The sequence below is a fragment of the Uloborus diversus genome, chromosome 3, assembly GCF_026930045.1.
Source record: "Uloborus diversus isolate 005 chromosome 3, Udiv.v.3.1, whole genome shotgun sequence".
Taxonomy (NCBI): domain Eukaryota; kingdom Metazoa; phylum Arthropoda; class Arachnida; order Araneae; family Uloboridae; genus Uloborus; species Uloborus diversus.
In genome coordinates, this window is record NC_072733.1 from 50109522 (window position 1) to 50127133 (window position 17612).

General features: G+C 30.3%; 1 protein-coding gene across 1 annotated transcript in view; it reads left to right on the top strand.

Annotated features, from left to right (window-relative positions):
* Window positions 1-17612, top strand: part of LOC129218137 (LON peptidase N-terminal domain and RING finger protein 3-like) — a 105843-nt gene that overhangs the window by 33646 nt on the left and 54585 nt on the right. Inside the window, exons 2-5 of the mRNA XM_054852349.1 lie at window positions 1298-1386; window positions 2159-2281; window positions 3563-3775; window positions 5068-5161. Coding sequence (XP_054708324.1) covers window positions 1298-1386; window positions 2159-2281; window positions 3563-3775; window positions 5068-5161 — 519 coding nt within the window. The remainder of the gene's footprint in view (window positions 1-1297; window positions 1387-2158; window positions 2282-3562; window positions 3776-5067; window positions 5162-17612) is intronic.

The following is a 17612-nucleotide window of genomic DNA, read 5'->3' on the forward strand; positions in this document are numbered from 1 at the left end:
TTCTGTTACACATTCAAGTACCCTCTGTTATGGCTGTATTTCTTTTAATTAGTAAAAATGTTTCAAAATTATTATGAAATATGATTAATAAATTTTATTGCACATACCTGTTTTTAAGTTTGAAACTCTTTAATAATTTGAATAAAGTAAACTTATTTAAAAATTTATAACAGAGAAAACAAATTCATTTCTGGAAAGCTTTTTAATTTTTAAAAATTAAAATGTATCATTGACTGAAGAAAATCACTGCACACATATACTCAGAAACAATGTACCTTCATGTATAAACTAAAACTTTATGAAAAATCACTATATTTTAAAGTTATTATTGTTTTAAAAAGTTACATTTTAAGCGTGAAAAAACAAAATGAGAAATGTCTCTTATTAATCTTAAATTTTAAACATAACTATGCATTTCTGTCAAACACAGCCATTCAATCCAGAAACTTCAATAAATTTCCTTCAAATATCAACATAAGGCCATTGTTTTAAGTTCAATAACCACACTATGGTTTCAGTTGGCGTGGAATGACACTGTATGTGTTTAGCAGTTTCTATAGTTTTCTAATTGCTGCTATCAATCGATGAATGTTTTGTGCATTTTAATTGAAGCACTAGGAACTTTCCTGCTCCTTAATTAGTTTTCTGCAGTTAACACCCTATTTTAAATTACAGCAAAGCATAATTTTTATGAAAGTTGGAGCTTGCATAGTCGCAGTCAAGTCATTAAACATGTATTTCTCAGAATTGTTTCTTAGTCTCCCTCTTGACTTTTTGACTGAATTTGACATTTCATTGAAGTGAGGTAAGATGATGTTTCAACTCTCTTTAGAGGAGAGTTGTATAGTATGGCGCTATCAATTCCTATCACGTTTTCAGGAAAAAGTTTAAACACAGGTTTTTAAAATATTGTTGTCTTTTTATGATTTGTTAGTTTTCTTTCTTTCTTTTTTTTTTGTTTTTTGAGATGGATTGTTTCAAAAGGGTCACTTTATTTTGTTGATTAATAAATATTGCCCCATGGATACCTATAGCTGTTTTTCTTTTCACTTACATAATTTAAAGTGTAGCTTTTCCAACACCTTTTTTCTCTTAAGGAATGATTATTAAATTGATTAAATAGCACTAAGGCCTTTAATTGGATGGATACATACCAATAAGCATGTTAAAAGTGTCCTGATTTTGGTCTTGATTTTTTCTTAATAATGTGTCTTGATTTTTTTTTTTCAAAGATGCTGCGAGATCTGTAGTTATCTTTATTTAATCTTTTCATAACACTTTTTCTTGTCAAATATAGATTCAGACAAAGATGTTCCTGAAGATGTAGTGGAAGTTAATAAAACTGATGCTGATTTAACAATCTTATTACCGCCTGTCACTTCTGAGGTATTTTCTTATATGTAACATTTTAAAACTACAAATGTTCAGCTAAAATACTGATTTTAATTATTTTTACTTAGATGCCTTCTTCGAAATTGTATTAGTTTAATGAGACCATGTTATTTTTCCTTTTATATATCTCAAAACATATTATTTCCAGTATAAGGAAAAGAAGAAAATAAAGTGGAAAAGAAGTTCATAAATTCAGCCTGAGACTCATTCCTTTTGCTAATGCAAACATTGCTAATTCAAGTATTCCTAATTTAAACCTTGCTTGATTAAAATTCTGGATTATTTCTGACTGAAATTAAAGTGAAAAAATGTTTTTAACTGAATCTTTAATGCTTCTATAAACTGTTACAAACTTCAGCTGTAAACATGGATATAACATTCAAATCAAACACTTGTAAATATCTAAAACTTATAAATGTTGTTAAATAAGCAAATTTTCATAGGGGGAAATGTTTTTTCTGCTTTATATTTGGTGTTATTTTTACTTTATTACATTCCTCTAAAAATTTTATAAAATTTGGGATTTACTTTATGTATTAAGAAAAAAAAATCTAATTTCCCCCTGAAACAATTGTTTTCCCTCGGGAACAGTAGGATCTGAATTACATGCGTTCCAAAGGCAATAGTGTAATTGTTGAAATCATTGAAATATTTTTGAATAAGTTTTCTTGCTTAAAAAGTAGATTGTCAGTTTTAAATCTGATATGTAGAAGAAATTTCAAGTGATAATCTATATGATAATATTTTAAATTTTATCTTTTGCAAGGACTACTCAAGAAAAGGAGATCTGCTAGTCAATAGGGGAAAGCTTGAGGATGCCTTTAGAGCATATTTAATTTCTTTAACATTAGACTCCAACATGACTCAAACAAAAGAAAAATCAAATAAGGTATGGCTTTTGTTATGTAAAAATACTGCTAGTTTTCTTATGTATTCTCTCTGTTTGAAGATTTTAGCACTCATGAAGCTTAACCACAGAGAGTTGGCATGTGTGAGGTAGTAGTTGGACAAGCAAGTGTATTTTAGCGATTTAGCATAGATAGGAAATGACTGAATTAGGATTACTTATTTTGACTTTTTATTGCCTTTTTTCTCCCTCTTATTTCTGCTGCAAGTTTTTTTTTTTTTTTTTGAAGTTTATTTATTGTCAGTTTTTATGCAGTTATAACTTGTAATTAATCCATTTATTATGCATTTTTTTAACATGCTTATTCAATAATATCTGTGTAGAAAGTACTAAATCAAGGTAAATTTAAATTTGAGCATATTAATGTAATAATTTCCTTTTTGTGACCCTTATCATGAAGACTAAGCTTTTTATAAAATAATCTTGATGCAACCTTTTCTTGTTTTTGTTTAGATTACGAATAATCAGTGTTTAAATATTCTATTATGTGTTTCAGACTAACATAACTATGATATTTTTATAACAATCATTTTAGAAATAAATTATAATGGGTGATATGGGGTAGGAAAGCTGACATAAAATAAGCAAGATATGACAGAAAATGTTTCTTCATTCTTTCAAAGCTCGTTATGTATGGTAAAACTTTATAATACTTGGTAATTTAACTCTTATGTACTCTATCTAATATGTATACAAAATTATTCTTACTTGATATTTTAAACTTACCGTGAGATAAATTGCTCACATTGTATGTATTTCAGTATATTTTATAGTAACTTTTGTTTGAAGCGCTGATAACTCATAAAAATAAATAAATAAGTATATATAAGTAAATAAATTAATAATATTAAGAGGAATTTTGTAGCATTATAATTTTATAATTGTGAATAAATGAAAGGTTAGTATCATACTTGTATGTAGTATATGTTGACATATTAATGACACAAAATTGAAAGGTCACAGTGAAAAGCATTTCAGATATTTATTTGTCAATTAAAAAAAAACCAAACTTGTGCATGAAATATACTTTCTTTCTGTTATTTCAGTATTTTAATTCATAATCTGGCGAAATCATTAATTGAGATAAGGTCAGCTTGCAATTATTAGACTTTTTCTTAATGGGAAAGTGCTGTTTAGCTGCTCATTTTATGATTTTAAATGTAATATTGCTACTCGAGTGCATGTTAGTGCTTCTAATGATATTTTTATGATTTAATGTATATCCCTTCTAAACTATATGGTGTATGTTTTTAATTATTTCAGCTACTTCATCAACTTTTAGCCAAGTATAGTTGCAGGTTCTGTTGCAGCAAAATTAAATTTAATGATCTTTCATTAAAAACTACAGAATTAAGGAGAAGGAAATCATTAACTGGCAGCGATGAAAGTCTCTGTAGCGCAGATAGCAATGACAGTTTTGTTGCAGCTGATGAATCTTACAGTTCTTCTAGTGATGAAAATGACAATTTATCCAAGGTGCGGTTATTTCAAATCTTTTTTATGTGTTTTAAAATTTGTTTCGATTTTTGATCCTTGAAACACTGGATTTTTGTGACTTGTATCAGGTGTTGCAGTTTAAAGCCTGTTTGAACTTTGTGAAGTTGAGTATCTTAACAAAAAAAAAAAAAAAAAATCTCACCGGAAATCATAAATATTAAATTTTGTATGGCAAACTTCCTCTGTCATTTTTTTTTTTTGGTATTTCATTGGCTTTTTATACTGATACATTTCAGTTCATTAAAAAATGTATTAAGTTTAAATTTTCATTCAAAAGTGTTTATACACTTTTGAATGAAATAATAAAAGTGTTACATTTTGCTAAAATGTGTTGTTAATATAGTGGACATTTTAAATGACAAGGTTTTTGTGGCTTTTTTATGATGTATTAATGCAGATAGTTACTTTTCCAGCTTTGGCACTCTGCAGAATTGCAAACCTTCAAATTAAATGTAAGTCAGACAAAAGAAATCTTGATCTAGAATATGCAAAATCTCGATGAATAAGTAGTGTTGATTAATCGAAGAATAGCAGTTTCTACTTGCGACAGATTGCAGCTATGTGCTTGAAATTTTTATTATTGTCGTTGTTTAGCATGTTATTAGTATTGCATAGTTATGATTTTTTTTTCTTGGAGTCAAAAAAGTAGTTGGATGCACATATAAAATCATTTTCCATATCTTTTTAAAGTATAGTAGAAATTATTACTTTCCTTTACTCTGGATTTTAATATTTTTTGTAAATTATAAACTACCAAGAGGTGATTTATAAACAAAATTTTAAACTTATGGGAAAAAAAATATTACACGTATTTGACTATACTACTTCAAAAAGTAGTATTTTCTTGTAGTTTTTGTACATAACATTTCCTGCTTAAAACTTAATGGTTTCCAATTTGAATTTCTTATATTTTAATTCTTTTTGTTTTTAAAAATCTCACATGGTAGAATTTTCTTTTTAAGTACAAAGCACACTTAGTTAAAATCGTGACATATTTTACTACCAACAAGTCCTAGATATTTCAGATAAACAGTATATGTTGTGTGTGATTAAGTTATGTATATTTATTTAAAAAAAAAATAAAAATAATAATAATTAAAAGATTGAATGTCTGCATGTAAGTTTATAATTTCATTTTGTTATTTTATTTATCTCTATCTCTTTATTAAGTTTTGACGTTGTCATTGTCATTGTGTGAGCATGTAGCTACAATCCACTAAGTTAAAAAATATGGTGTCATTTTGAAATTGGTAATGCATTTATGTGTGCAGGACCGGAATGAAGCTCACTGGAATGCATGTGCTGATGATGAGAAACTGCATGCTATTCTTCAAGTTTTTTTAAATGATATTGAAAAAATGACAGGTAATTATTGTAATTTTTGTAAGATTAATTAAAAAAAACTATTTTTATCATCTCCTTGTGAGGTAAAATCACCAGTAGTCAGCAGTTTAAAATTTTTTTTGTTTGTTAACATAGCTTGGAGTGAATTCACACTTAGGGTAATTTTTTAATAAGAAACAGCTACATCAACTAGTCCCCTATTGTAATGCAACAGGAATGATATTAATAAAGTAACTGAATTTTATGTTTGAAATAAAAAAAAGATCTTGAGTTAGTACGTCATATCAACTGTACACAACAATATCTAGTACCTGACACTCTTTATTTTCAGCAGTTGACATATGCTTTGAAATAAGAAAATAGAAAATGCTGAATTCGTGTCCATTCGGTATGAACATAGGAATCTCAGTGCCAGATCTAAGAGGGAACAAATGGGGGACCCTTGGCTTGTCTCCTAGTAGCCTGGGCAGCAGCTTCTGATGGGTGGCAAATTCACCCTCTTGTGTTTTTTCGTTGAACCTAGATATAAAATTTAAAGGAAGATAGTTTCAAGGTTTTGAAAACTCAACATTCAGCACTGTAGGTATGTAAAAATGGTTATAGAAAAACATATAGAATAAATACTAACGTCATGGGTTATAAGTTATGCTAAATTATGGGGCTACGAGAAATTAACTACCTTCCAAAATTTTCATTTATTTGCATTGAAAACATGAAATGGAATAATTTAATAGTTGATGCATTGTGTCTTTAATACTTGAAATCCCCTGTTAACTTGACGCTTGAATGCTTGATTAAGGCAGTATTATCAAATTGTATTATTACCCAACAGTTAACACCTCATGTCAACTGCTAAATATTATGTCATTTAAAGTTTCAATAGCTGACCCGATGTCCAACAGAGCCATTTTTTTGTTTTTTATATTTTAAATAAATTTATTCACACTTAAAAGTCCAAAGAAAAAACATAAATGACTTTTAAATCAAAATTATAAAATTTCATTTGAGTTTGCAATGCTTATCTTTCAGCTTATTCTTTAAAAACATCACAAGGAAATTACAATAAGCAATTAGAAAACATATACTGTTGTCATCGGAGAATCGCGGTGACCATGGCTCTTTACTTGACAGCACGCTACTTCTCACTAGAGAGCAATGCTACTTATACAGACAAATTTAGATTTTTGGCACCTGTGTTTCCCCTGTTTATTCAGTTTTTTTTTTCATAAGTTTCAACTATTAGTGCAGTGTCTACTGGTGGTTTTACCTTACTTGATTCACATATACATTTTAAAATTTCTTGTTTCTTATTGTGTTTTTTTTTTTTAATCAATTAATCAGAATGTTTAGGACACTTAGTGGATTTGAAAATTTATTTTCTTGTAACATGTTTGTAAGTCAAATTGCCTAAATTTCTTATGATTTATGTGTTCGTATTGTACTTGGTATTTTATGTGTATAAATGGATATCCTCTAAATCATACAGTTATGTTTTCTTTTGTGTGGATAATTTTAAATATTCTACTCTTTTGATTGTCCTTATAAACTTTTCTTTTAATTTTAAAAATTAAGTATGCATGAAGTTCAATTCAAGCATTGCATTCTTTAAATGATAATAATAATAATAAATATGTTAACAAATTAAATTGAGTTCTTGATTATAAGCACTTATCTGTACTTTTATAAAATATGATGAATGTGAAAAAGACATATCTAGGGAAATAGTAAAGCCTAGAAACATGAAATATGGATACTGGTGCAGTTTTTGTCAACATTGTGCACATTGATATTCAATTTTTGATAAATTAATTCTAGGAAGTTTTTTAATGATCTTTTTACTCCCGCAGATCTGAACTGATTGCTTCAGGGCACTATTTATTTTTATCATTTGGGCTAAAAAATTTCTTTCTTATGAAATTTTTTTCTTTCATTTTGCAATTTTTTAAGTACAGAACAAGATTTAAACTCTGCATAACTCTAGGCAAAAGAAATGTTTACATACTACCATTCATTATGTCCCTGCTTGCATTACATGCAAGTTTTTGCAAAAATGTCACATGGTTTTGCTTCTGTAATGGAGGGATGATTCATAATCACTGCTTCCTTTCCCATTCCTGTAAAACATATGTTTAAATTTCTTTAAAGATAATTTATAGAGCTAGATATTGATTGATGAATATAGAGAGATTTTGATAAGCCCATTGAGAAAAAAATAGATTTTAAAAAATGTTCTCTTGAAGTTTATATATATATATATATATATATATATATATATATATATATATATATATATATATATATATATATATATATATATATTTGATAAATAGAGAGAAAAACAGAAATTGATTTATAAATATACAGTATAGTATACTATTATACATAAAGCATAGATAAATGTTGAGTATAGTGTATATAATATATTATACTGTACACAGCAATTCAATGACAGGTGTGATTAAAAAACTTTTTTAAACTCCAGTTTATGAAGATAGAAATGGAAGGGGAAAGACACTGCTGTTACTTTTCTGTTCACAGTGCATTGGAGCTTGCTTTGTTTGTAGCAATCACGTTCAAATTTCCGAAATTTCTCATCCAATTATTATTTCACTGTTGTCGAGTTTTAAATACATATTGCATAGGAACTAGTGTAAAAAGTTAAGTTGGAATTCAGTAAAATCAGCATTTCAAAATAAAAGCAACTCAATTTTTCACCATTGCATCAAAAGAAAAAAAAAGACATGTTGTAAGACAAAAATTGTACATCAGCATTTTGTAATCAACATTCCAAGATGTAATGTATTAAATGTTACGGTTTTATTATATTCCATTGTAAGTAATATATTGTTGCTTTTTTTTACTCATTATAATTTGATCTCGTTAAAATGGAAATGTGTTTTAAATTGTAATTTATGCCTTCCCTTTATATTTTATTTTAGAAATTAGTTTCATGAACCATTTAAATTACCCACAAGTGGCCAATGTTTGGATACATGGGATCTTCAAGCAATGAATGAGAGATAGATTAATGCAGATTGGATTTTTTAAAAACATTTCATGCATTAAAAAAAAAAACACCATTTTTATTTATTATGAACTTTTCTTTTCTCTTCCCCCAAATACAGTCTACAAGAACATAGGATCTAATATATTATTATCATATTGATCTGCTGAAAAAAAATCGAAAGATTGGCTCACTTTATTTGCTAGTAACAAGATCTTCGATGATCATAAGAAACTATATAGATAACAAAACATCAGGGTTAGATAATAAAATAAGGCCCACATTACAGTCATGTATAAACATTTTATAGAATATACATACAGTAAAAGACCGTTATAATGCACACCTTCAGATCACAGGTTTTGCGATTCTGTGAATATGGGCTACTTTTTCGAACACATTTTGAAACTTTTTCTATCTTTTCTTAATAACTTTAATACTATTCCAATGGGGACTTTTCTACATATCTAAGAAGACTCTTAATTTAATTTTTGAATAGTTTTAATTTTTTTTTCATACCATTGTTACCCTTTTCAATTGTGTTTTATTTGGGCCAATGTTACCCTTGCATTTTGTCCAAAGTGGTTTTCCCTATTTAAAATCATTGTATAACTAACTAGAGCTAAAGAAAGATTTGTTTTCATGCAAAAATCTATTTGTTTCAGGGATAAATACAATTCATATGAAGTTTGAGTTACACATATTTGTTTTAGGAAAAGTTAAAAAAATTCTCAAAGTGAGAGTGTATGCTTAGTTATTTTCTCACAAATTTCCAACAGAGGATAGCCATCTTTTCATTAGTTTTCAAGGTTGTATAATTTTATTAACAAGACACGATTTATAAAACGAAGAACCCTTAATTGTTGCCCACTTTCAAAACTTGCTGGTGGCTTCCATGCACTCACAAAACAGCTCCTTCTTCTTCCAGGTTAACAGCTATCCACCGAAATCTGAGACCATTTTATTCTACAACAACAAAATTCATTAAATTTTCCAACAATTGTAAGAAGTAAATGCTACTGGGTCTACTTCGTCTTCACCTACTGCAATTTCCAGTTCCTCTTCATCATCTGCAGTAAAACTCATGTCACTTTGGCCTTATGAATTGAGGCTGTAATCACTCTCTTTATCCATTGATGAGAGTTCCCAGTTTTTTCTTCTGTTTTTCCTGCTTATAGTTTTATTTGTAGCTTTTCTTTTTTTTCCAAATCCCGCTGACCGATTTTTTTTCAAGTTTTTATACTCTATCAAAGCAGGTCATAATTTTTAGGTTAGGAGATGTGTTGTTATGGTGAAATTTGAAAAAAAAAAAAAAAAAAAAAAACCCTGAACAGAAGTACGACTGTGCTACTATATGAAGTAATAAAATATTAAACAATGTTCATAAATAAGTACTTAACAAAGTCTTAGCAGATGTGGAAATGTTTCCTCATAAGCATTTGAGAGCTATTATAAGTAAATATGCACCTCAAATTAAACGAAACCTCAAACTTTTGAGGCTCTACTAACTTTACACACGTTGAAGTATTTTGATATATTTTTAAGAATATGATTGGCTGTGTTGGATTACAAATGGTAAGTTAATGAAGACCACAGTTTCAATGTACACTACTTAATCAATTACCGTCCCCGTTTCAAAATTTGCAGAGCTGCCAGTGGCAACAAAAAGGTGTCTAAAGCTACTACTTTGAAGCAAATGGGGACTATGTTAACTAGTTTAGCAAAAAAAAAAAAGTGCAAAATCGATTGTTTTGCAGTCAATTGTAAAAAACAGTGACTATATTTTAAAGAAAAAACGACTAAAATGCTTAAAAACTTCAGTTTTCTTCCTTTTTTTTCTTAGGTTTAGGGTGAGAAAAATGTTTAAAAAAAATGAAAATTCACTTATAGGTTTTCCCCTTACTTTATGAAGGAAAAAAAAAGAACGCTTTGCTCAAATTTGAACAAAATGTTTTTTACCCATTTAAAAAAGTTAAGTCTTTTTTTAAATGTTGGACACTTTTAGTAGTTAATGTCTTCAATTTTCATGAAAATTTCAGGTTGTGTTTATAGTTGAAGACAACAAGAAAAAGTGAAGTTTCTTTTTTCTTAAAACTGATTTGTTTTTCTCTGAGTAGAGTTCAAAGTTTAAGATCGTGAATATATGGCACTAAATATATGATCGTTTTGCTCCAAAAGCAATGAGTGACCCATGCCATTTTTTTAAAGTGTGAATTCTGAGTGATACTAGGTTCATGCTAGCATAAAATATTTGGAGGCTCAATTTTAGCTTTGGGGGCAAAGGTCAATTGCAAATGCTATTCTAGTTACTTTTTTTGTCTTCTTTGTGTCCGGATATCTGTGTCCAGATATGAATTACTCACCATAGTATAGTACTCACCAGTGCAGAAAAGTTTCAAAAAGTTAGTTTCCGCAGCGAGAAATTTTTGTTAACTGCTGTTAGCATTCTAAATGAATTACCATAAAATTTTGCACTTGTAATTCTTTTAGCCTTATAACATTCATTTTTGAAAAAGAGCCTGAATTTCTGCACAATCAGAAAGGTCCTGAATTCATTAATTGGCCAATTCCTCACGTTCAACTCAGTTTGGAGCACAAGAACCTATAGGAGTGTAGGGGGAGAGGCAGCAACTTGCATCTTCAACCAGTGGCACACATTCCTAGTTCCGAGTTGTAGTTGATCCCAAACGAACAAATTATCTTAGTCCCCTCCCTTGTAAACAAACATTCATTGCCGTCGAAAGATTGATGAGAGTCATCAATGATTAATAGCCAATAGCCATTAAACCTTCTTTGAAATTGCCCCACTCTCATTTAAACAATGATTCTTCCTAGACTTTTTTCTGGAGGATGACTTAGAGCAAAATGTTTGCAAATTGAGGCTGTAAGCGACCTGTAAACCTTTTATATTTGTCTCCTAAAGATGACTAACTTTTTACAAGGTATCTAATTTTGTTGCTGCCGTATTATCTCAAATAGGGCGAAGATTACGCATAGGATAAAAATTGGAAGACTGCCGTCACACTTAAAATTTTTTTATTTTTAAATTTGTATGTTGTTAGTAAAATAAACTAGATTTAGCATGTCAAATTTTGTTATGGTAATCATAGGTGTAGTATGGCCTAACATTTGGGGGGGGGGGCACTATGGCCGTCGCCCAGAAGAGTTTTGCTATCCCCCCCCCCAAGTTTTTCAGAAATGGGGCCACCATTTTCATTTTAGTGATGAGAAAAAAAAGCGGAAAGGAAACCTTTGCGATCTCAAGAACATTGAATAGAAATAATAAGTAAACACATAGAATAAAGGTATCAAAAAGGTTTTTTCGGCAAAATTTTGAAAGCAAATGCAATCTTTGAATACTATTTAGGAACATCCAAGGTTCTGCATTATGATTTACCTAACTGAGGGACCCTGAAACGAACGTTTTTAACATTTTTAACAAAAAGAAAGTATTCAGTGTATCAAGGTTGCCCGTATGGGAGGGGGGGGGGGGGGCGGAGGGAGGACAAGTGAAGGCTCAAGCCCCCATTAGAAATCAGAACTTAGTTGCTTTTTGTTCTTTTTTCTTTGCAAAAATGTAAAAACATTTCTTTTCTAGCCATTAATGAATGTTATTAAAAATGCCAAATTTTAATAACTCTAATCTGCACTAAAATCGGTTGCCATGGGAAAAATATCCTTTTAAACCATGGAGAAAATATCTGAGCCCCCCCCCCCCCTTAATAATTTTCATACGGGCGGGCGCCTATGCAATGTATAGTACAAATCTATGACAAGCTTCAGTCAAATAAAAAATGAATAGGTAAATAAACATAACTTCATAGGAGCTGCCAGCATTTTTAAAGTTAGATATATATATATTTTTACTTTTTTTTGTGAAATATCATGAAAATAAGCGGTTAAGTAGAGAAAAATATATGTGCCGCCAAAGTACGTTTTAAATAGAGAAAATGTTTAAACAGTGTAAGGCGAGATTTTAAAAATGTAATGACTAGTCACACTACTAGTTCTAAGTGTTTAACTATAAGCGGCAAATCTAAACAAAAATTTTATAGCGATATTCAGGAGGCATGAGATTTAAAACAAAAGAAAGTGTAAATAACTAAGATAAGTCTAAACAGTACCATAAAAGTTCAAAAATTTTTAAGTTTTTGTTTTTTGATGGGGGCTGCAAAAGCTTGTATTTCAAACAAATAAAAATATAGGGCTGAAAATTAAAAATTTCATTATGGAAAAACCAAGCTTTTTAAACTTATCGTATGTATGCTAATGACAAAAAATATATCCGCGGTCTAAAAAATTGCTTTATTATTTTTGTTAAATAAACATATTTTTTTTTATTTTTAAATCGCACATTGCTTTAATGTATAACAACCGAGAGCAAAGACACATTGCTCGTTTGTATTAAGCAGTGTGCTAATGAGGGAAAGACTGTGGGTTCAAATCTGGGCCCAAAAATGTTGTTTTGAGGGGGTTATCGGGTCCCAGAATGCCTCGCTAAGTTTCCATGAAATATACAGTGACCTCTCACTTATACGTGACTAAAAGGGACAACGAAATTTTCGCGCACAAGTGAGATTCGCGCATAAGTGAAAACCCCCCAAAAATAAGCTTAAATGCAGTAAGTTATCAACAGTTATAGTAATACTAATAGTACACTACTGATACTGATACTAATGAATAAATATGCATATAATTTCCATTTATGCATTGTAATTTAATAAAAATGTAAAATTTGAAGTTGTACGTTTTGTCATTTTTTATACACTGTATACAGTATGTGAGCGAATTCCATAAAACCTAAAAACTGTCGCGTGATCAGTGTCATAGTCTGTGAGGATACAAAAGATCCTCGATAGGCTGTGTCAATGCTTTCAGCTTCACCACGACCACGACTTTTAGGAAGGTCAACCTTTTTGCATGTAACCTGTTCTCCCCTCTTGATGTCAATCACAAGACTAACTGCACCCCCAATCGCACACTTGCGCGAAAAAAACGCGTTCTTGGAAACATTTTGAACATTGGAATAAAGGTGTGTGAAAGCATTCCAAGAGACATCAAGAAGGGTACAAGTCTTCCGATAAGCAAAGCGTGAATAGGCGATTTAATTACAACTTGAAAAATTTTTATCGCACATAAGTGAAAGGTGCATTTTAGGTTTCGCGTATAAATGAACAAGAGTTAACATTGTTTTCCTATATCGCTGGCCGGGCCTGTGAGAAAAACGCACATAAGTGAAAAACGCGTATAACAGAGGTCGTGTATAAGCGAGAAATCACTGTAGATCGATCTTTTGTCTGGCCAGTACAGTTACTTTCACAAAATAAGCATCAAGGAATGATTTTGAGGTTTGAGAAACATGCAACTAGGCATTATTCTGCCAGAACAAATAGTTTAAATACAGTTTACAATAGGGTGATATTGTTTAAAAGATATTATTTGCTCAGTACATCAACATTTTTCTCAGAAATCACTCTGTTTGGCACAAAAAATATTGGTAAAGTCTCTGTCTGTTGCAGTACTTCTTCCGACTGTTACTGAGCAGCCTCTAAATGTACACTTTGAGATTTTTTTTCTTTCACAGAGCGAGTACCAGAAGTAGCAAAAACCGTCAAGTCCATCCTAACTTAACTTTTTCTCATCGAAAAACATTACATTGTCCCATGTTTTACCCAAAACAATGCATTTTTGGCACGCTTAACCCCTGATCTCTTATGAATTTTTTTCAGAGTTTGTCATGACATTAGTTTCACATAATGAAACTGTTTCACTTTTTGTAAAAGATGTTGAGCAGTTCAAGCACTGCATTGTAACTTGAAATCCCATCTAAAATCTCTTGATGTTTGTTTTTTGAAGCAAGCTGGTCTTATCATTAGTTTCACTTACACAGAAATAAATTATTTCTTATCTCATCATTCATCTTTGTCAATCTTATTTGCTAAAATTTTGGAGAAAACTCTAAATGACCAAACTCGATCTATTCAAATTTGTTGCGATTTGACGTATAATATGTCGTGAAAATTTTAAAGCAACTGTTTCTCTTTTCTCAAATAGTTCTTATCGGGATAATTGAAAAAATAAATGTGACTTCTCAAATTTACATCATTATGTAGCGCAGTTTACAGAACAAAAAAACGTGCAAATTTCTCTTTTTAGAACACACAAATGCAATTATCTTTATAATTTTGTCCATATCACATGGATGTCTAAACTCAAATTTCCTTCTACAAATAAGAAATTCCTTTGTGTTTCCAATAAAAGTTATAAAAAAAGTTTCATTTACTATTAGTTAATTGTCATAAAATTTACATAACTTACCGACCAAATGCAGCGAAGATGTGATGGTTTTGCCATTTGTCCTTATAATTTTGACAAGCACTATATTACATATCCAATCTTATTTTTTAAATTAATATTACCCATTTTTCATATTTTATATTTAATATTTTAAAATTATAATCAAATATTAAAGTAAAAAACCATAAACAATATTAAATGTATTCAAATTCTGCTTTACTTATTTGTATGTGTAATCAAGTCTTTGGGTCCTCGCAGTAAATTTGTCTATGCATTTAAAATAGAAATTGTTCACTTTTAATTGATCTTTTATGCATCTGAATTCTTTAGAGGGCTGTAAAACTATGTTCCACATGTGCTGTCGTTGCTAGTTTGATATTAATCTTGTTAGTTAGAATGTTTCTAAAACTTATCTGATTTTCCTTAAAATGCAGTTACTCTATAAAATACTATCAATTTCTTTTTTTAGACCATACAAATCGAGAATATTGGGATTAATTCTTCCTAATTGTTCTAAAAGAGATGTGGGAAAATTTTTCTTTTTTGAGAATGTTTCTAATTTCTTTCGCTTCAGCAATTCAAAGAAAATTGCTCTTTAAAAATGGAATTAAAATAATTGTTCAGTTTTTGATCTGAAATTCTGTGAGCTTGTAATAATGCAAACGTTGAAACTTTGTAAGAAAATATTTTGTAAATAGTGTTTTGTTGTCCAGAAGAAATCAGGCGACACCTGTATCTGAAACAGGACAGACGAATACTCATCTGCTTTTCAAGCCATGAGTAAGGAACTGAGGGAAGCGCTTTAACACTCCAGCAATTAAGTAATCATTGGCTGAAAGCAATAAAAACGCTACTGCTGGAGCATTCGCACACACAGAATCGATTCAACAAGTTTTTGCATCTGTCAACAACACCTAATTTTTTACTCAAAACAGGGCATTGCCAGAATGAAATAATATTGGAAAGTCTGTTTTTTCACTATATTTGGAAGTTAAGAATTGCTACAAATTAAATTCTGCTTGTGCTAAACATGACTTGATTTGTAAAGTTGTTTGTAAAGTGATTACAAACAGTTTTGTGCTTAAGATAAAATATTATGGAATTTTTTTCAGAGAAAAGTACTTTTACCAGTAACTGACTATTTTTTAGCAGTGTGGTTAATAAATATTTTAGATCAACCACTAAATAATTTCAGTAAATCGCCATATCTCTGTAAGTAATAATTGATTTTTTTGGAAAAAAAAATGACATTCACTATAAGTAAGAAAAACTATCAAGGCTACTTAGAGAGCGTGTCAGTGAGTTTTGAAATGAGAGTTCAAGCTGTGGAGAGGCTCGCCTCGGAATTGAAAATCTACAGATTGGAGAAAGTATGGTAGTGGGAAAAGGGCTTGACACTAAAACTGACATATTTCCCACCTGTATTATAACTTAAATATTTTTTGTAAAATAGTATTAAATATTAAATACAGGTTGGTCCAAAAGTAACTTTCCCTACATACAAAGATTTAGGGCTAAACCAATTCAACCAAAATTTCAGATTTGGTTATTTAAACATTTGTGATTGAAATTATGATGATTTTGAACCCTGCAGTACCAGTTACAGTAAATCAAATACAGTAATTGCAGCTAGTACAGTAAATTGCAACTCCCACTCTTTTCTTGAGCAAATTAATCAGTGTATTTAAAAACCATAAATGAATTGATTATAACAGAAAAGGCATAAGTCCCATTTTTTGTAAAATTGAGTTAGCTGTGGTTTCACCACATTTTTATGTAGAGAAATCAACTAGTATAGAAGAGAAGTGAATCTTGGAACAACAAACACTTGATTTAAGGGCCACAATTTTTGTTTAGTGCTAAGGGCGTAAAACCATGAACTAATGCCCTTTCTGCACTAAACGGAATGAAGGAATATTAAGACGCAATGTGAATGTATGACATGATCATAGAAGAGCTAGATTTTTTGGCGTATTGAAGTAAAAATAAATAACACCTTTATTCTAGCATTATTACGGTAGAGGCAGGTCCGTTATTTAGGTGGTCAGGGCAGGGGCATTGCCCCTTCCCCCGACTTTGGAAAGTTAATTCTTTTTCATTAAGTGGGCGGGGTTTTCATTGCTTTCCGATGACATTTGCTTTGAGTATACACCTTTTACCTCCCCCCTCTCCTGAAAGTATTCAAAGTTATGGTGCTGGGAAGAGATAGGCAGGAAAGTATTGGAAAGAGATTTGCAGATTTCTCACGGTTTTTATCAACATCACTCTAGGAACTGTAAAATAAAACTACTCTTTCAGTGATGTATACACTGGTTAAAATAAGAACGACACTGTAGGAGACTTTTTTTTTTTAGAAAAAAACTGAAGAAATTTAACAAGATTGCTCATAACTTTCCTCTGAGAGGACATTCGCTTGTCCTTTGCGATTGGGACTTAGGACAGTAAAACAAATGTTAAACAGATATGACAGATTGTCATATGAAATCTCATCTCTTATGAGTGAAATTTTGGAATTACATCAAGATTCACCATCAAATCTGTTGAAGCAAATGAAATATATAACTGCTAAAAGAGCGCCCTTCATTTTTTAGAGGACTTAGATTAAGATTTTGGAAAAGCGATTCTACGGGATGACAAATATTTTCAATTCTCAACATTCATGATGTCTAAATATTCAATAGAACACAAAAGAATCAGTGTCAGGCTAGCTGTTTTGTAGATGGTTTTCAAGAACATATTGCAAAGCAATGCTTACAAAGTAACACTTGTCAGCTGAACTTTCTTTGCCAATATTGAGTAAAAAGGGAAAAGTTTTATAATGTAGGAAGATAGAAAATTTTGAGATTTATTCACTGTAAATTTAGCTGTAAGTACTATGTTGTTTAAAATCATGACAATCTTGAGCACATACCTTCAAATAACCTTATCTAAAATTTTAACTGAACTGGTTCAGCGGATAGGCCACTAGGACTTAGTATAGGGGAAGTTACTTTTGGAACACCTTGTACATACTGTTAAATATTATACATAAAATTGGTATTTTATTGTAACAATCCAATATTTAGGCATAATTGTGGCAACTATGGTGACTAGATTAGGATCCTGATGCGACTCAAATGGAAATGATGTCATATCTGCTTGTATTCTATAGGCTTGGCGAGAAATTAGAGA